General features: G+C 36.6%; 2 protein-coding genes across 2 annotated transcripts; one reads left to right on the plus strand and one right to left on the minus strand.

Moving 5' to 3' along the window:
• Positions 1-1745: 1745 nt before the first annotated feature.
• Positions 1746-12623, plus strand: LOC306885547 (splicing factor 3A subunit 3-like). Its single transcript, XM_079442148.1, has 17 exons — positions 1746-2018; positions 2434-2481; positions 2573-2625; positions 2701-2806; positions 2894-2966; positions 4451-4542; positions 4627-4709; positions 5443-5581; positions 5837-5905; positions 6028-6095; positions 6244-6351; positions 6997-7066; positions 7448-7612; positions 7876-7986; positions 11085-11175; positions 11752-11807; positions 12049-12623. The coding sequence occupies exons 1-17, from the start codon at positions 1923-1925 to the stop codon at positions 12124-12126; spliced, it is 1506 nt and encodes a 501-aa protein (XP_079298274.1). The 5' UTR covers positions 1746-1922; the 3' UTR covers positions 12127-12623.
• LOC306885546 (tripartite motif-containing protein 16-like) lies at positions 11484-19619 on the minus strand. The gene is made up of 6 exons (XM_079442147.1): positions 18958-19619; positions 18510-18605; positions 18150-18383; positions 16358-16505; positions 16174-16221; positions 11484-13938 (listed from the first exon to the last, which is right to left on the minus strand). The coding sequence occupies exons 1-6, from the start codon at positions 19531-19533 to the stop codon at positions 13415-13417; spliced, it is 1626 nt and encodes a 541-aa protein (XP_079298273.1). The 5' UTR covers positions 19534-19619; the 3' UTR covers positions 11484-13414.
• Between the last annotated feature and the right edge of the window lie 1413 nt (positions 19620-21032).

Genomic DNA, 21032 nt, shown 5'->3' on the forward strand with positions numbered 1-21032 from the left:
TGTTATCTTGTTTGTCTGTGTGCACTTAAACAGCTTGGTTTTCACTTGTGGCGCTGGTTGTTGTTGATGCTGTGTTGTTCCCTGGATGTTCTTGGCTCCTGCCTGATGGATTATCTGAGTGTTTTGTATCTTCTCAATTAAAGTTGTGTTTGCAAGTGGATTCTCTCTCTGCCTCATCTCTTCGTAACAGCTATAGTCTTTGCCAGTTTAGCTTTAACATACTTTATTTGTGGTTTCCAGCATTGTGATCTAAAATTACACAAAAATGTATGTTCATATACTCTTTCTATATTTACATGGTTACTTTTCAATTCTACTTGAGGGTTTGTTCATATATTTTCCAAATAACATAATCTTTGTTTTACTTATATTTAATATCTCCATAATTTTCTCTGGAGTTCTCCCTTTTGTTTCTGGCACTTTTGTTTTTGTTTTAAATTGTGATTTTAAAAACAGAACATAATGTCTATTGTATGTTATGTTATGCCCTGATAAATCAGCATATGTGAATCTGACTCTGCCTTTCGATGCTCTCTTTGAAGACAGAGTTTACATTAGTTTGTGACTCTTCCTATAAAACTGTTGGTCTTTTCAAGCTGGTCTGAATGAAAGTGCAAATTAATTCTTTGCCACTAAACTGTAAAAAGAAGCAGATTTGTGAGTTTTCTCTACTTCTTGTTTTAAGTTTATACAACAAATAGTTGAGAAATTTCCTAAAAAAAATAAGTTGAGAACTCAAAAATCTGCTGAAGCGGTTGCCTTAAAATTTTAAGTTGGCTCAACTTTTTTTTTTCTTTTTTTTTTCTTTTTTTACAGTGTAGGTGCTGCTTTTGGGGTGGCAAAAATATGCTGTGCTCTGCACTGTCTTTTTTAAATTGTTTTATTATTATTATTATTAATTTTTTTTTACTGCCAAAGGACAAGAAGAATCAATGGTTAAAGTTACATCAACACCACAACAGTATAGCCCCAGCCTTGTGTTGTGTAAAGTAAAGTAATATGTTTATATTGCATTATAAAGTATTAATTGTTCAAATGTAATAGTAAAGTGTATTAGTATAAATGTATTAGTATAGGTCAGTAGGACAGTATCTGAGAAGTATAGTAGTTCTGATGAATAAACGTATTTATTTATTTATTATTATTATTTTCATCATCGTTATTATTATTATTCGTTCTGATGAATAAACTGTCTATAAACCTGCAAATGAATCATAATATATATTAAGCATATTAACGTTTCTTTAAAAACATGTGTTGTCTCTTGCGAATGCATTTTAAGTGATATATGATCCGAACAACAAATGCAATATTGATAGAGTAAAAGTGTTGTATGTTGATAGATCAAGCATATGAATCAGTGTGGAATAAATATAAGGGCCAGCACAGAGGATGACAACACTTTACATCTTACCCTAATAGAAGAAACTAGGCTTTATGAATCTTTGAATCAATTTAATCAAATGCTTGGTAAATTGGAAAAAACACACACGCTGAGGGCATATTCTGGACTAAGCTGGTTAAATGTAAAACAGCCATATATGCTAGATGCTTTGGTCGCTTAGTCCTATGTTGGAGATGGACAAAACTGCGAAAATGTTTTAACAAGACTGCATTTATCAAAAACATATTTAGTGTATTTAAAATCGTGTTCCCACAGTCTTTCCGCTTTGCAAAATAATAACTAAAAATTCATTCGGAAATGATATATTTAGATATGTTCGATACTATTTAGATATACAGTAGATATAAAACACTTCAATACGTTTGAAAGAGTCGGACCCTTTCTTCTCTCGTTCGTGTTTCCGGTCGAGGGACATAAACACCGGATCTGTTTCCTGTAGTTCACGTTACACGCGCGTACACAGGATCATCTAAACAACGACTGAATAAACCAGATATCTTGAAATTAATAAATCACGATGGAAACGATTTTAGAGCAACAGCGCCGATACCATGAGGAGAAAGAGAGACTGATGGACGCCAAAACGAAGGAGATGCTGACGAAAAAAGCCACGGTAACTTCACGGGTCTCTGAATGAGTTTAAATGATGCTAACACATTAATCATGTTATTAATAAACAAACTCTAAACTAAATCCAACACTTGTTACATTTCTTACGCCTAACAGTGACTAAAGATTATGTATGTTATGGCACTTTTTGTTCACAACATTATAGTTTTCTTATAACTTAATGTTACTCAAGTTTGTTTCCTCTCAGTGTTTTAAGTGTATTTTTATTACTTCTATATGTAGTTGTTATGATTGATAAACCATTGGTTTGTTTGGAGCTAATAATAAACACAGACTGTTTTGAGGAGGGTACTTTGTTTGTTGTTTTGACAATACCACGGTTTTCTTTAAAGTGAAAGTTGAGTTAAATCTAGCAGATGCTCTTATTCAGCACAACATTTCTATTCTCTGTTCATCAGCTGAGAGACCAGATCAACTCTGATCATCGAGTGAGAGCTATGCTGGATGTAAGGATCATCACTTTTTAGTTACATTTCCGAATAATTTTCATAATCATTAAACTCATGCAGCTGGTGTGTTTGTGTTTGATTCTTGCAGCGATACATGGAAGTGAGCGCAAACCTCAGAGACTTGTATGAAGACAAAGATGGGTAAGACATCTCAAGCACATCCGAGTCAGTATAGAAATATATCAGCCTTATTTAGTTTGTGTGTCTGATCATCAGTATGAGGAAGGAGGAGCTGAATGCAATATCAGGACCGAACGAGTTTGCTGAATTCTACAACCGCCTCAAACTGATCAAGGAGTTCCACAGAAAACACCCTAATGAGGTAAACAGCCGTCACCTTGTCCTGAACGACACGCTTCTGTCTCAGAGTGAAAATATTCACTCCGCTTGTTCTGTGTGTCAATTCCAGATCTGTGTGCCCATGTCAGTGGAGTTTGAAGAGCTCATGAAAGCCAAAGACAACCCCAGTGAGGAGGCACAAAGTAAGCCTGGAGTATGTGAGAGCAGGGGTGTGCCATATCATACCGTCCACCATAACATTTTTACGTGATAAAAAAAGTGTGATATGATGTAGCGACGCGATGATGTATGGCGCATTTACTAAGGCAGCAGCCGAAATTAAGCAATAGGACCGAATAAATTGTACTGAACAATGACGTAACGTGATCATAAGAGGCGCGCATTAATGCAGTAAACATGATGGCAGTGTGGAAGCATTTGAAACTGTCCGAGAAAGAAAGAAAGACGCAAAAATCATTACAAGCACTGACAGCGAGAGCCCGTTTAGTGCTGCATCTCATGTCTCCGGTGAGAAGAGGAAGGGGTGGTTGTTGCTGGCGAAATGGCCTTAAACGATTAAATGCATTGCAGAACGTTATGTTTTCTAATACACGCTCAAACTGCATTGAACAGCGCTGCAGGAGCTGATGCAGTCTCCTTAACCAGGGTTCAAAGTCCAAACCACGAGGGAAATCTGCGCTGAAACTGTTACTCGTCAGCTGCTCAGTAGCACTTTTATGCACTTTTACACGGCATGTGACAATGTGATGCGTGCATCTTCCCAAATTAGTAATGAGAATAAATGATAAATCTGCTGCTGTCAGCAAAAAGAAGCGCTGAGGACTTTCTGCGGGTTTCCGTCAAAATAAAAGCTCCAGAAACATTCATAAATGTTAGTTTCGTGATTGTACTGTTGTTCTGTTTTAAAATTAAAAAGACAATAACAACTCTATTAATACATGTATTATAACATCCACACATAGTGTTCAAATTGGGATCTGTAATATTTTCTAATGTTTCCAAAGAATTCCCTTCTGCTCTGCAAGGCTGCATTTATTTGCAAGCCTGATTCAAGAAGGGGGTCTCAAAAATGGCCACAAAATATTGTGCTTTGTCATGCTAAAATGTTCAGTGTTAAATAAGTGTTTTTAAATAGTTTTTTGTGTTATTGTACAATGTTTAAAAATAATAATCTATTCTATTTAGTGTCTATTTCATTTAACATTTAATTTTTATTGTTTTTTTTAATAGTTACTTTCCCTGGTAATTAGTTCCTTTTATAATGATGTAACTCAGGAACTATTTGGGAGCAGTAAGTACTTTTTTAAAGTAACTTGCCCAACACTGGTCACTACTATTACACTATAATGCTGCTGCTGCAGCAGCTTATGACAATAGAGTTACACTTCCAGTTAAGTAGTCTGTAATCAATGACAGTAGCTCGTTGGAAAAGGATGGAAAATGCCCTTCATTGTGTTTGCACTAATAAATGCTGCTGCCTGCCAGCTGCAATCACCAATAAAACATTTTTTTTTCTGTATCTTCATAAATATCATTATTGCAAATATTCTTGAAATATCGTGATATAATTCTGAGGCTATATCGCCCACCCCTATAAGGCAGGCGTCACTGATGTTTGCTGGTTCATGCTGTGAATGGACAGTAACTGTCTCTATGCTGATCACAGATCTGGTGGAGTTCACTGATGAAGAGGGTTACGGACGCTACCTGGATCTCCATGACTGCTACCAGAAGTACACTAATCTCAAAGGAGTGGAGGTACTGTCTGACTTCTTATGATTCACCCATCTTCAAATAATTGAGCAAAAGATTCTTATACTTCTGTCGGTTCCTCTTTTCTAGAAACTGGAGTATGTGACTTATCTGTCCACATTCGATCAGCTCTTTGACATCTCTAAAGACAGGAAGAATGCAGAGTATAAGAAGTAGGTGAAAGGTGGTCATTTTAAATACCACATGACATGAGTTTTTGGTAGGGCTGGGACGATACATCGATTCTGGGATTTTCAGAATGCATCGCGAGTCTTCAGGAATTGATTCTGAGCCTAGATTTTATAGATTTTTAACTAGATCTCTAATCTAGTTTTTATCCGCACACTCAAATGCTCATGAAGAAGAGCGCTTGTGCGTTCGGCTGAGTCTGTAATTTCACCTCGGCTCAGGATGCTTTTATGATGAGAAATTAATGTAAACGCAGCCCACTGTGAACTCCCTTGTAATTCACATTTTCTAATTTTATGAGTGATTATTTTAGGTTCAAGTGTGTGTAAGGATTTGGAAACAGAGTACGGCTGTTTCTAAAGCATGCAGCACCATCTGCTGTTCAAAACTAAGCTCAGACTCGATTCCAGAGGAATCGCGATTCATTAGAAAAATCTCAGAATCGATGCTGAATCATTGAAATTCGCGATGCATCGATGTATTGTCCCAGCCCTAGTTTTTGGTCAGATTGTGCAGCCCTACAAACAATCACAGGAAACCAATAGCAAATTGTCTCAGAAAAATCACTTTTTTCTCTCAAATTCTTCAGTCCTAAAACATAAAAGGTGGCTTGTTTTGTGTAATTTTTAGTTAGTTTAGTTCTTGTTGTTAAAGACTGCTCTTTGATATGGATGTATGTTGTTCCTGGTCAGGGATCTCATGTCTGTGTTCTTGCAGGTATCTGGAGATGTTGCTGGAGTACCTGCAGGAATACACGGATCGGGTCAAGCCTCTGCTGGATCAGAATGAGCTCTATGGAAAGATCTTGGTAGAGTTTGAGAAGAAGTGGGAGAGTGGAGTGTTTCCAGGCTGGCCGGTGGGTTTGTGTTTCAGAGACAACATTAATGAGCTCCACAGATATTATCACATGTGTTTCAGCAGTGACTGCATATTTTCCAAATATATCAATATATTACCATTCACTGAAGTTAATATTCATCAGTGCTATAATAAAGAAGTACTGGAAGAGATTTCTATCATCTATTACATCTACATTGTCCTGCTGTCCTCTATTGAATGCATGTGAGCGCATGAGGAATGAATCGAGGTGTTTTATAAATGTGTGTTACAGAAAGAGACGAGTAGTGCTCTGACTCACGCTGGAGCACATCTGGATCTGTCTGCCTTCTCTTCCTGGGAGGTCAGTTTCTCTTGGTGTCTGTTAAAAATGTGACTTTCATGTTTTCCTAGTTAAACATATTTTCAGTAATGTTGTCTCACACACATTTCTATTGCCTGATCAGTAATGTCCAATTTCTACAGGAGCTGGCGTCTCTGGGTCTGGACAGATTGAAGTCTGCTCTCATGGCCTTGGGTCTCAAATGTGGAGGGTGAGTGTGAACACTGTCCTGCTCTTGTTTAACTGTAGTTTCACATTTAACTGGATCGCAAATAAAACATTCATAGGACTGGTAGTCCCTGATTCTTGAGTCTGTTCGTAATGTCCAAACATGTTATTTTTGTGTGTTTTGTTTGTAGCACACTAGAAGAGAGGGCCCAGCGTCTGTTCAGCACTAAAGGCAAGTCTCTGGAGTCGCTGGACCCCTCACTGTTTGCCAAAAACCCAAAAGCCAAGGGACCAAAGAAGTAAGCCTATTTTAATTTGATAAACTGTATAATGCAATGCATTCAGGTTTAAATTAGTTCAGAAACAAGTGACTTGTTTACTAAATATTTGTTAATTTTGTTGTAGATGAAGCCCTATTTATATGCATTATTTGCTTGTATAATGTAACTTTTGTTTATTTATTTGGTCTTGTCTTATGTAATATTTAAAGAGTTAATTTGCAAAAACCGATAAACGCCACTTTCAGAAAATGTGGACTGGGTGCAGTGCATTATTCTCCACATATAGTGCGATCTGAACAAAAAGCCAGTATTGTCCATTTTCAAAGCATCGCAAGTTCATGTTTTACAGCCAGCAAGGGCTCTTGTTTGTGAACAGAAGCAGATGAGTCTGTTTTAGCGAATCAGTGCACTGTATTCAGGTCAGGTGACACTCAGCTGAGGCTATTAAAGATTAAACGAGTGGTTTTGTTTGAAATCTCTGAAACATGAAATGTGAGGTTATATGCTTTTGCCAAAAAACAACTGGAGTTATCTGCTTTTATTATAAAACAAATTTTTAATTTATAAAAAACAGCTACTTTCAATGAACTTTTAATTTTGTAAGTTACATGTATTTGTTTGAATGCTCTTCATTTGTTCTTTTGTCTTGTCTTTTGTCTGCAGAGACTCGGAGCGCAACAAGGAAACTGCTTTTCTTGAAGCTCAGATTTATGAATATGTGGAGATTTTGGGGGTAAGCAGTCTGCCTGTTGTAGTTTTGTTTAGTCTCCCCTCATTTCACATTATACTATAATATTTGCAAAATATTTAGACTGAATATATACACAACCACAACATTAAAACCACGGCGAGATGAAGTGAATAACATTGATTATATCGTTACAGTGGCATCTGTGAAGGGGTGTGATATATTAGTCAGCTAGAATATATATAATTTTTAATCCAAATTTGTCAATAAGAGATGTCTAACATTGATGTCAGGTCCCCTTCAGTATGTATTGTAGTGTTTTTCCTACTAACTGAGTTTTGGTTTAATGGTTTTGGTTTGCTGACGTTGGTGTGAATTCTCTACAGTGATGTTGCTGAAGCTGGGGTGTTTTGTTGTGTGCTGCAGGAGCAAAGGCAGCTGACCCATGAGAACGTCCAGAGGAAGCAGGCGCGCACAGGAGAGGAGCGTGACGAGGAGGATGAAGAGCAGCCCAGTGAGAGTGAGAGTGAAGATGAAGATAATGAGATCATATACAACCCCAAAAACCTGCCACTCGGCTGGGACGGAAAGGTGTGTTTAGATTTATTGTAGTTAGTTTTCTGATTCGATCTCTAAAGAACACAAATGTTTTTTAAATTCAAATTAGACATTGAGAGGATTCCAGTCCCTCCAAAACATAATGAACAGTAGTAATCATTAAAACTGGGCCTTAGTAAATAACTCTTTTTACTCCTTAGTAAATTTGAACTCTTTACTAGTTCACATGTATCACTCAGCTCTAGTGATAAAACGCTTCTAGTGTGTCATTAACTTAATCTTTTGTTTGTCTGTAGCCGATTCCATACTGGCTGTACAAGCTGCACGGCCTGAACATCAATTACAACTGTGAGATCTGTGGGAATTACACGTACAGAGGACCCAAAGCCTTCCAGAGACACTTTGCAGTAAGTTTGCAAGAAAACATATTCTATGTAGCAGATGTATTAATGGAGCAAGATCCAAGTTATAATTTAGTTAGTGATTTTACAGACTTTTAATGCAGTTTCCCCATGTTTTCTGCCATCTTTACTTGGGTCTAATCATGCACTGAGAGATCTACTCTTAATGTGAAATAAAATACCTGCTAGTATGTTACACTGTAAAGAAACAAATGTAAATGAAGAGTCTGGTTTCAGAAGTGGACATTCAGCCGAGACTCTGTTGTTTAAGCCCTAAGACTGGCAAGAGTGGATTTCAAATATTCTATACTTATCTTGTTGGATCTGTCCGCTGCTTTTGACACGGTTAACCACCAGCTCATCCTGTCAACCCATTGGCAAAGGGCATCTCAGGAACCGCACTCCAGTGGTTCGAGTCTTGCCTATCAGATAGGTCCTTCAAGGTATCTTGGAGAGGCGAGGTGTCCAAGTCGCAACATCTAACTACTGGGGTGCCTCAGGGCTCAGTCCTTGCACCACTTCTCATCTCTGTCTACATGGCATCACTAGGTTCTGTCATTCAGAAAGATGGCTTTTCATATCACTGCTATGCTGATGCTCAACTCTATCTCTCATTCCATCCTGAGGATCCGACGATAGCTGCTCACATCTCAGCTTGTCTAACAGACATTTCTTGTTGGATGAAGGACCACCACTTTCAACTCAACCTTGCCAAGAAAGAACTGATTGTGGTTCTATCAAACCCATCGTTTCATAACAATTTCACCATCCAGTTAGGCACATCAACCATAACTCCTTCAAAAACAGCCAAAATCTTTCTTTGACCACATTGCTAAAACTGCAGATTTGCTTTATTCAACATCAAGAAGATTAGGCCCTTTCTTCCGGAACATGCTTCACAACTCCTTGTTCTGTCCAGGCTGGACTATTGCAATGGACTTGGCAGGTCTTCCAGCCAGTTCTATCAAACCTTTACAATTAATCCAGAACACGGCAGCAAGATTAATTTTAACATTGAGGTTTCCCTACAAAACCACCACTGGCTCTGCACCCCTTTACCTAATTTCATTACTTCAGACTTCTGTGCCTCTAGAAGCTTGAGTTCTGCAAGTGAATATCGCTTTATTGTTCATCCCAAAGAGGCACAAAATCACTTTCACAGACTTTTAAATGAAATGTTCCCTCCTGGTGCGGATTGACCTGCTCAACTCAATCCCAGCAGCTGAATCCTTATCCATCTTCAAGAAATGCCTAAAAACACATCTCTTCCATATTTATTTGACCCTCTAACTCTAGCACTCTATTCTTAAAAAAAAAAAAAAAAAAAAATACTTTTAGGCTTGCACTTCATTCATTAAATAACTGCTTGTTTTCTTAAAAAAAAAAAAACTAACTAACACTAGCTTCTCTATTGTTTTTGTATTCTATCTATTAGTTGTCTTTTTATTTATTATAATACAATTGGCAAAAAAGGCCTCTTACACTAGCTTCCTCTTCTTTTTCTATTAGTTTTTTAAAAAATTATTATATAATTTAAAAAAAACAAAAAACCCTTGCTACATGTACTGCATTAAGCTGTACTTGTCATAGCACTTGCATATTGCTGTTTTGTTGGTTTTGATTGCTTCCATTGCAGGGCTCGACAGTGCGAGCATTTCACTCGCATTTGCGACTAAAAATAGATGTGTGCGAACTGGAAAATGTATTTAGGAGCACAAGTGCGAATACAAAACAGCCTAACTTATACAGTAGCCTATAACAAACGTATTAATTTATTCTGTTTATTTATGGAAAAACTTCGATGCAGCCTCATATGATTACTTTAGAACTTTAAAAAGGCAACGGTTTGATTTAAATGAGCACAGATGAGAAGAAAAGCGGAGCGAGTTAAAGTGAAGACGCGCTGAATGACGCATATTCGTCACTAGAGGGCGCTGCCGCTGCCGTTACCCCGGTAACCCAGTAAACAAATCAGCTGCGCTACTCCTAAAACTGTGTAAATAATGTTTCACACTCAGTCATTTAGATATTTATATTCGCTTTAGTCTTCACAATAGCATCAAATAATTCTTACTTAATGAGCTATTTATTTTCAAACATTGTTTCTAAGCTAAAGCATGGCCCATCCACTGATCTATAATAGAGAACAGTGGGCCTATCTATACATCAACGACTGATTCGTTATTATTGTTCAGTAACACAAGTTCCATTAGTTAACATGAAAAAAACTATGACTGCATTTATTAATAATGCTATCTTAATTTCAACTTTTAATAATACATTATAAAATCAAAAGTTGTCTTAATATAATTCAATGGAGCTAACATTAACTAACATAGTTGTATTTTTTATTAATCAACATTAACAAAGAATATTAACTACTGCAACAATTAGCTATTGCACATTTTTAGTTAATGTTAACCTGCTTTAACTAATGTTAACAAATGGGACTTACTTACCTATTGTTCTTTCATTCATTTGAACTTTTTTTTGCACTCTAATCTTGAAACACTTGTTTACTTTATATTTTTATGTATTTTAGTAAATTATCTTTAATAAAGTTATTTAACCTGTTAGGAGGACAACACTTTTTTTCACTTAGAAATTATATATTGTGATTTAAAAACAAAAACATATACCGTGACAAAAGCTTCAATGATTTATTGTGAAATTGTTTTACCGACACAGTTTAATAGGATTATAACTAATTACATAATTAGCCTATTAAATAGTGTCTGAAGTAAAATTATTTAAAAACCTTGTGTACTTTCTGTATTCTGATAAATTAAATAATTGTGCTTGTAAATGTCTCTTTGTATCCCCTTATTAAGCTAAACACCTAATTTGAAAAATTTGCATTGCGCCCCTAAATTTTTTTAATGCGCTCCTAAATTTTTTGACTTAGGAGCACATGTGCTCCTTGGGGAAAAGGTAAGCGTCAAGCCCTGCATTGTCCTCATTTGTAAGTCGCTTTGGATAAAAGCATCTGCTAAATGACTAAATGTAAATGTAATGTAACAAGTATTTGTAATTTGACTCTTAACCGTTGTGCTGTATTGAAAAGCCTATAACAGCTTTGGTGTTCCTGGTTTTCTGTGTTTCAGGAGTGGCGTCACGCTCACGGCATGCGCTGTTTGGGCATTCCTAATACAGCCCACTTCGCCAACGTCACCCAGATTGAGGACGCAGTGTCCCGTGAGTACAATAGTTCCTCACAGATATACAGTACATAAATCACCCAATTCATGCAATGTATACTATGAATTATGTTAATAAATGATTAAAAAGCATTCTTCAATCTCCAATCATGCTGTTATTTAATTGCTAACAGGATTAACAGTTTTGTTGTAGTTTGACATTACTAGCCTTCTGCTCAAACTCAAGACACTACAAGCTATTTGTTGGAGATACATTTTTACCAATATCTATTTTCAGTAATCATTTAATAAAAAAAAATAACGGGGTTATAATTGTCCCCCTGACAAATTTTAATTGTCCATGATAAGAGAAGAACACATTTTAATAAATGGGGGAAAAAAAGACCAGATTGTTGCATGGAGCACAACATATATCACTGAGCTTTACAAAATATATTGAAAATATACAGAAAGACAAACTACCATATTAAACCATTTAAAAGCTGAGAAAAATACCTATAAATGAATATTGATGCATGTTAATAAACGACACAAAAGGGCCCGGCTCTGGAAACTGTCCCTAATGGTATCTGTCCCTGTATTAAAATGCATTTTTCTCTCTTCTCTGGAATAGTCTGGTCAAAGCTGAAGTCACAGAAAGCATTAGAGCGCTGGCAGCCAGACACAGAGGTGAGTTATTCTGAAACACATTCAGTAGTCAGACATTACGGTGAGGGAAGTCACATTCAGCTGTACAGCTCTGCTCTGACTGAAGCATCTGCTTTAACCAACGCTAATCAGCTGTTAAAACTCTGCTTCAGCTGCTTGATTCGATCCTTTTGGAGAGAGATTAGTGAAGTTTTCAAGCAGGAATAAATCTTGAGACTGGATGTTTATGAGATCAGAAAGAACATATGTTTTTATCTTGCAGGAGGAATATGAAGACTCCAGCGGAAACGTGGTCAACAAGAAGACTTATGAGGATCTGAAACGACAGGGGCTTCTGTAGCACAACAGACAAGATCTCTGAACATAAATACTCGCAGTGTAAATACTGAAGCAGAAATGTGATCCTGAGTTTAGTCCTCTTGTCTTTCACACAGTTTGACAAATGTGATGTCTTTTTGAAAATCATCAGTTTGTACATTTTTATTACACTTTGATTATTCCCCATTGTCTCATTTGCTGTCTTAAATATGAAACAGAGACGTTCATTAATCAATAAATTTTAGTACGTTGTGTGAAAAATGTTGTCTTGTGCAGCATGCTGTTTTTAACCAGTCTGGAGACTTTTTAAACCTGCTGTACAATAAAATCAAACAGTGAGATGGTTTTATTTCAGTAGGCATCTGTCACTGTACTAAAATATATTCAGACCCCTTCATTTTTCCCAACATTTTATGTTGCAGCCTAATGCTAAAATCCTTTATTCTTCATTCACATCAATCTACACTCCATACATCATAATGAAAAGAAAAATCAGATGTGATAACTGCAAATGTATTGAAAGAAGGAAAAAAACAAACTGAAAAACAGTATCACATTGACATAAGAATGAAGTATTATTGCTTTGACTGAATTTAGTTCAGATGCACCCAAGTTCTCTGGATCATCATTGAGATAAAACATCTTCAAATGCAGATTTCCACTGTGTTTCAATGTTGAGTTCACCTTATTAAAGGTCCTCTTATGTGTAATTCGAGCACAGCTGTATCAGATCCCTTCCTACAGGATCATGAAACAACAACCCCATTCTGCATCTTCAGTCTTTTGGCCAAGATGTTTTAATGTATCTTCATCAATTGAACTGAGTTTGGGTGATAAGATTAACTCTTTGTTTTTAAGACTCAGTTGGGACTCCTGAATAATTAAAATAGGGACTTTGGTTATAGAATGACATTTTAACAATTTTTTCATAGACAAACAATTTTACAATCAATATTAGATGAATGTGATAAAGTATTTGCTCAGTTATAGTACTGTATAATATGTTACTGTCAGTGACAGAAGTTCAGCTGTAGTTTTGTTTTAAAGGGGTCGTGACAATTTCAACATGTTCCTCGAGGTTTACTTGCAGTATAATGTTAATACAAAAAGTTGATTTCACATGTTATGACCCCTTTAACGATTATAAAATAAAAGACCTACAACATTTCACTGTTTCTCTTTTGTGAACCACTTTGGATAAAAGTGCATGGTAACTGAATACACATAAAATATAAATATTCAGATTTATCATGCATCTCAGAGTTAGCATATAACAGTACAATGTGTAGATCTCTCTATAATCTAGATAGTTATAATAGCTTTGCTGATGACTGACGACCCCAAACACTAAACCCAGGACAGAGCGTCTGAGTGAATGTGGTCTGGACTGAGTGGATGAGGTTCATTGTGTCAGAGACGCTGTAGAAGGAGAGAGTTCCTGCACTGAGATCCACATACACTCCTATTCTCCTGCAGCTGGAGCCAACAGGGAGTTTAGTCTCTTTATTATTGTGCCAGAATGAGAAACTGGAGGGAGAGCAGGACAAACTCCAGGACTGATCATTACGTCCAAACACACACTCATACATAGATCCCTTCCTGCTGATGCTCTTATATGACACTGATATATACACATAACTCCCACTCCACTCAATCTCCCAGTAACAGCGTCCACTCACACTCTCTCTACACAACACCTGAAGATAACTATCAAATCTGTCTGGATGATCAGGATACGGCTGAGGTGTGTTAGTGTAAGTCACCACTCTGTTCTCTTCAGACAGACGGAGGTGTTTATATGCAGTGTTTGGATCCAGAGTGAACTGATGGGAATCTGATGAAGAAAAACACACAAAACTAACTGTAATCAGTGGTTATTAAAGTTAAACTGTAAAAAACTCTTTGAGTGTTTTTTTTTGTTTTTTTTAAATGGATTAATTTTATTTGGTTATGCTTCTCTTTTCTTGTACATGAACACAAATGCTCACACATTCACATGCAGGTCTACAATTCACACACAAGCACAGAAAGCTGCAGATATCTGGACAGAACAGACAAACAAGTCAAGCTGCATTTTCAGAAAAGTAAGAATCGTTTAAATACATCAAGAGTTTCACACACCGGTCTGTTATTGTGACGACATTTCCACGCCCCGCAACGAAACGAACTGTGATTGGTTGTTTGATATTATTAATTAGGGATGGGCGGATCGATCCTAGGGTATGGATACTTTAGATACTGGTGTTGTATCGAAAGGATCGATCCTCACATAAAAATATCGATTCTAAAGTGCATTTTTTAACCACTAATTTTATTTATCAAGAAACTCTGTGCATAAAATAAGCTTCTAAATGGAAAAATAGACTATATTAGCGAACCATAGTGTTGGATAGAGCTATTTCTCCTGCTCATTGGAACAAAGCAAATGCTGAAAGACAGAACCAACCAATCACAGACAGCGTTCGCTGCTGACGCATGGCTCAGTCAGTGTTTGTTCAAATAGAGCTGCGTTTCCCAAAAGCATCAGAAGCAGAAGTAGAGCCTAAGAAACCATTGCCACATTATTACATTACATTAAATATCATTATTACTATATATACAATTAATTCTGATTCACGATTCATACACAAATATGAAGCAGCAATAATAATCAGAAAGGTTTCCTGAGCAGCAAATGATATGAGATTTATTTCTGAAGATCATGTGACACTGAAGACTGGAATAATGATGCTGAAAATACAGCTTTGATCACAGATGCATTTAAATTACATTTTTAAAATAGGCCTACATTAAAATAGAAAATAGTTATTTTAATGGTTATATTTCACAATATTGCTGTTTTTACTGTATTTTTGTTCAAATAAGTGCAGCCTTGGTGAGCATGAGACTTATTTAAAAAATATTACTAAATCTTACTAACCCCAAACTTTTGTGTACATGTAATATTTATTTTAAAGATTCAAGATTTGTATTCGTCACATACACAATAATACAGAGTATAACCAGCAGTGAAATGTTTTAAATAGGCTAGTTTGTGTAAGTCAATTTAAACTGTTGTTAAAAGTTCAAATGGATTCTGTTATCTTCTGTAATTGCTGTTAATAAATCTGTCAGAAAACAATATGCTAAAGTTTCACTTTTAGGAGTACAGCATTCTGGCAGCCTTTTAAAAAAATTAACCATGGTTTTATTACAGTAAACACAGTTTACCACAGTATTTGTAGTAAAACTGTAGTAACCACAAATTTACCATGGTAATTATAATAATAATAATACATTTTAGTACTTACTATATGTAACACCATGTTTATTTTTCATGAGGTACCCTCAAAGGTACTGATGTTTTGAGGTTACTGCCCCAGTAAAGGGCTAAAATACAATTTTAGTATATCTAATTTCTGACAGTATAAACAAAAGGCCTGTGAAATATAAAAAAACAAACAAACATGGCTTTAAAAAATGGCTTATATTCGTTTAATAATTTAAAATATCATTTTAGTTTACAGGTATCGGTATTGGTATCAATATCGCCGATACTGGGCTTGAAAATATCGGTATCGGATCGAAAATAAAATAAGAGGTATCGCCCATCCCTATTGTTTGACATGTCGGTGCCCTACCTGATACTTTATTTTCAACTTTTCGATTATTTCCTTCATTTTTATTGAAAATAAACGTCTTTCTGATGTGATATGAGATTTGAAAAGGAGAAAAGAAAGTTCAGCAAAAGACAGATTCAAACGCGGGTCGATGGCATCAAAAATGGCCCGTGATTTACCACCAATGCCACGTGAGCTGTTGTCAGAAGATCATGTTTTGTAATGTTGTCCAGCTCAACCAAACGTTGGCTGGCGGAGTTACTGTAAATAGCCTCCAAGAAGGCAGAGTAAGCTGTAAGTAAGTTGATTCGAACCTTAGGGAAGTAATTAGTAAACTGCAATATTCTGTAATAAATTTGCCTAAACTGCACATGATTAATAAAAACACTGATAATGTTTTCTGTCACTTTAAACTAAACTTACTAGATGAAGTATCTCAGTGTGTGTTATTGTGTTTGTTAGTGACTTACATTGTAGGAAGTCCTCTCTGGTCCTGGGAACAATGTTACTGTGAGTGACTGAGAAAATAACAGATATAAACACAGAGAGAAAACCATGCCTGTATCCATTCCTCAGACATTTCTAACATTTTCATGATAATATTAGATGCTGTTTGTCTCATTACAGACAGCAGATGAATCTCTAATATTTTACCAGATATCTTTTTCATCTCCTCTTTGCAGAAATCCTCCAGTTTGTGTCTCAGCTGACGGACAGATTCTCTCACAGCATCAAAAGAAGAGAGGAAACTGACAGAGATGTTTTCTGTAGATTCAGGAGGATCTGAGAGAGACTGAAGACTCTGCAGGAATAACAATCAATAAACCAGAAATACATCTGATTATTAAAAAAAAGAAATTATAAAATAATAGTGAGTGCAAAGAAATAGTAAATAGAGTGAGAGACATTTCTGGTAAAAGTTCACAAGTCTCTTGTTCCAGCTTCCAAACATGACTGCCTAGAAAAACACCTGCTTTCTTTCAATTAATTCCTCAATAATGTAATGTTTAGCTGCCCACTTAAAACACTACATTAAATAATATGTGAATAAATATTTACTGTGTCATGATGCATCATTGAGAGAAGTTTAACCCTCTGGTGATCCTCACATGGCGATGATTGTTTTTGTTTTTTCAATTTCATTCAAATTAATGTACTATGTTTTAGTTATTTTTTTGTTTGTTTTTAATATTTTGTATTTTCAGGTTAGGTTAAAGTTTATAAATTATATTTATGCAGTAATTATAATTAATTTATTACCTCTTTACCACTGTTTGAGCACAGACCTGAAAATTACATTTCTATCTGAAACTGTCATAAATCAGATAAAGTTTTATCTCTTTTTAAAAAAGACACTTGCCAGATTTTTTCAGAAGTAGAAAAAAGTAAAATAGAAAAAAAGTTATAGAAGTTTATTGTTACGAACAATGCAAAATTTGATATGAAATTTTCAAAAAATCATATTTTACTCTAAAGCCCTAAACACACTGCACGAAAGATTGGCATCATGAAACAATCGTGGCCAATCAGAAATCGTGCCGTGTATCTCGGGCTTAAAACATGTTTTGTACAGTGGTTCTCAAACCTGTCCTTCACATTCTGTACATCTCCCTCATCTATCACACCTGATTCAACTCATCAGCTCATTAGTGCAAGACCTGAAGTGTGTGTGTCAGATATCGGGAGACATACAAAATGTGCCGTGCTGGGGGTACTTCACGGAGAGGTTTGAGAACCACTGGTCTAAACCTGTGAGAAAATCAAAGCCATACATCTTAAAAAGTTGTGTTTTAAATTTCAGGATGATATACAGCACAAGCTTTAAGTGAAATGTTTGGTTGCAGACCCAATTGTGTCCTCTAGATGAAATTAGTTTCCCATTTGTTTCCATTTCAAGACCATATTTTGTGTCTGTGATGAGTACAAGTGTGACTGTTTGTTTCAGGATCATTTAACCTTTTCAAATCATCTCCATTCATTTTTTGGTGTGTGTTCATGTAGCAAGAGCCAAAACCTTTACCAAGCTTCGTACCATTCCAATGAAGAAAAATAATAATAATAATAATAAAAAAATCTAAAGAAACAAACAAAATGTAAACATTATTGGACAAAATGATCTAAGAGAAACAGAGGGTTAAACATGCTTAAAACTAATGCTTAATTGGGCAAATAAAAGAGTCATATAATGCGTATTGGTCTCTATTATTAGCATGTTTCATCAGGTCACCTCACTGCTGCAGAGTACCTGACTGAAACCAGTTTTACAGTAAAAACAACATCACGAGACAATATTCCTGACTACATTCCCAGCAGCAGAATGATTCTTATTCAATCAGTCAATCAGTGTGCTTCAGATAATAAATGTCAGTTAATTAAAGACTAATTTAGTTGCTGTAACAGCAGATCTTGCTAAAGTCTACTCTGTTTTTTTCTAGATCTCTGTTACCTGCAGGAAATGGATGTGATCGTCTGTGTGTGAAAGCTGCTCCAGCTCAGTGTTTCTCTTCTTCAGATCATCAATCTCCTGCTCCAGTCGCTCCATTTGTCCTTCAGCTCGACTCACTGCAGTCTTTTCCTGATCTCTGATCCGCTGTGTCACCTCAGAGCGGCTTCTCTCAATGGAGCGGATGAGCTCAGTAAAGATCCTCTCACTGTCCTCCACTGCTGTCTGTGCAGAGCGCTGTTAGACACACATCACAATCAGCTCTTACTGCTTCCTCACAGCCTGAGAGCCACAGCGGCTTCAGTGGGACTGAAAGAGGAGACTCAAACTGAGTCTCAAACTTCTCTTCTTCTCCAAACTCACCTTATGAGACTCCACAGCCGCTCTCAGCTGCTCAAGATCTTTCTGTCTCTGCTGGATTCTCTGCTGGATTTCACTCTGTGTCTCCTTCAAGTGTTTCTGGAGGAGAAATTAAAAGCAAACCCAAGACTTATTACATAAAACTATCACAAATTCATCATGTAAAAAGGTGCCTGTTTGATTTCTTCTTTACAGCGTTTGCAAGATCATTATATGAATTTAGGTTAGACATGAAGTCCTTTCACATGAAGGGGACATATATGATTATTACTGAGCAGAGAACTTGAGCAATGTTACAAAAATGATCAAAGTTCAACTCCTGCTCAAATGCACAGAGCTGTCGTGTAGTAACACCCAATGGGAGAGTAGATCACATGATGCACCCATGATACAGCTGGATACTGCAGTGAGGAGAAACACTTGAAGTGTCAGCATTCATTTCAGTTCATACCTCTTTCTCTTTTCTCTCTGCTGCAGTTGATACAGTCTCATGGTTTTGATGTTCATCCATTGCACACAGCATGCAAACACACTGCTGGTCAGTACGACAGAAAACCAATAGAGGCATATCATGTTGATGGCAGATCATCTGCTGCAGTCGTCCAGTGGCATCAATCACTTTGTGTCTCTTTCCTGAGCGAAACTCCTCATGACGCTCAAAATGAGTTTGACAGTAAGACTCCAGACACACCAGACAGGACTTGACAGCTTTGTGTTTTCTTCCAGTACAGATGTCACACTCCACGTCTCCAGGTCCAGCAGGAACAGCAGCTGTTAGTTTGGTCTTCTTCAGTTTCTCCACCACTTCAGCCAGCATGGTGTTTTTACCTAAAGCAGGTCTTGGACTGAAGGTCTGTCTGCACTGAGGGCAGCTGTAGACTCTCTTCTGATCCTCTTGATCCCAGCAGTCTGTAATGCAGCTCATACAGTAACTGTGTCCACAGGGAATGGCCACTGGATCCTTCAGGAGATCCAGACACACTGGACACAAGAACTGCTCCACTGAAAAAACACCGGCTTCAGCCATTTCACCGTCTACAGCAAAACAGACACACAAACAACAGCTCAACAGCAGATCAGTTTCAGTTTCTTTTAACTGAGTTTCCTGGTTCTGTGTTTGAGAGACGTGTGCAAAACAAGTTCGTCTGTAAGTCTGTAAACTCTCATACTGAAATGTCCACTAGATGTCAGTCTCACACTGAAATGCAGAGTGTTATTTTTATGTTACCCTTACAAAAAAGAAGTTTATTTAAATATGCTATTAGTATACTTATATTAAAGTAAGAGAGTATACTTTAAGTCTACCTCATATTTGCTATTCAAAGATATATTTAAAATGAAAGTTAAGTAATCTTTTGTCATACCAGCAAGTATACAGACAAGCATAAGTATGGGCCTGTTATAATATCCACACTTGTGGTCTTGGCCACTTGAGAGTATCTGCACGTGACAGTAAGTAAGTGTCCCAATTCTAAAAAATTGGCAAAGCTCATGGCTATTAATGAATACTAAATCCACATTTCAGAACGGTATTTGAGACTTAAGTGTATCTCATCATACATGTTCAGGAACTGACATGCACCGAAAACGATTATTTCTGCCAGCCGGGCTGCAGCAGAGAAGCTGTTTAATCAACATTTACAGTAAGCCAGAACATGGGCCGAGCGGGGCTCATTCTAAGCCCATTAGCCTCAATGCAATGCATTCATATCACAGAATCTGACAGCGATCAGCGGGTCATTAACCACAGTAGAGGCGATTGCATTCACAAGCAGCCTTTACAATATATTTACAGTCCCAAAGATCTGTAGGCCTATCTCTGCTAAAAGAATTTAACATACGTTTGTGATGCCCTTTATTTTAAGTTTTTTTTTTTGGTTCTTTTTATTTAAACTATATTGTTACTAAATGTTAAAATGTGTAAAAGTAATGTGTCAAGGACTTGATATTTAATTCTGTAATTTTAAAAATAAAAATAAAAAAGTAAACAAAAGAACCATTGCGCATCTTACAGCAAAAAGAATTAAAATAAAATTACATTTAATCTGTGTTTTTGTCACCAGCATTCACTATATCAACCGCATCTCTCTACATTATCCTATTACATGGCTACTTACCAAATAAATCAATCATTTGACACAAAATATTGATTTTACAAAGGAGTTTAGTTTATTGTCTCTGTCCCATTAACTCCCTTCCCCTAAACAAGTGTTTTTTTTTGGTTTTTTAGATTCTACCAACCTACCTACCAGTAGATCACCAGTAGATCACCAGTAGATCACCAGTAGATCACTAGTAGATCACCAGTAGATCACCAGTAGATCACTAGTAGATCACCAGTAGATCACCAGTAGATCACCAGTAGATCACTAGTAGATCACCAGTAGATCACCAGTAGATCACTAGTAGATCACCAGTAGATCACCAGTAGATCACCACAACTAAAGGCCCTTTTAAACGCCAACCTCTCTGGATTTCTGCACTGTTTGTCTTTCGGGCTGTCTGTGTCTCATATCTCTGTCCATC

This window comes from Barbus barbus, assembly GCF_936440315.1.
Source record: "Barbus barbus genome assembly, chromosome: 19".
Taxonomy (NCBI): domain Eukaryota; kingdom Metazoa; phylum Chordata; class Actinopteri; order Cypriniformes; family Cyprinidae; genus Barbus; species Barbus barbus.

Excerpts from the sequence above, each read along its gene's own strand:
- LOC306885547 (XM_079442148.1), top strand. The coding sequence starts at position 1,923 with ATGGAAACGATTTTAGAGCAACAGCGCCGATACCATGAGGAGAAAGAG. Across the intron at positions 2,807-2,893 it reads ACAGAAAACACCCTAATGAG|ATCTGTGTGCCCATGTCAGT; the intron begins GTAAACAGCCGT and ends TGTCAATTCCAG. Across the intron at positions 5,582-5,836 it reads GAGTGTTTCCAGGCTGGCCG|AAAGAGACGAGTAGTGCTCT; the intron begins GTGGGTTTGTGT and ends TGTGTGTTACAG.
- LOC306885546 (XM_079442147.1), bottom strand. The coding sequence starts at position 19,533 with ATGGCTGAAGCCGGTGTTTTTTCAGTGGAGCAGTTCTTGTGTCCAGTG. Across the intron at positions 16,222-16,357 it reads GGAGATGAAAAAGATATCTG|TCACTCACAGTAACATTGTT; the intron begins GTAAAATATTAG and ends TTATTTTCTCAG. Across the intron at positions 13,939-16,173 it reads CAGAGAGGACTTCCTACAAT|ATTCCCATCAGTTCACTCTG; the intron begins GTAAGTCACTAA and ends TTTCTTCATCAG.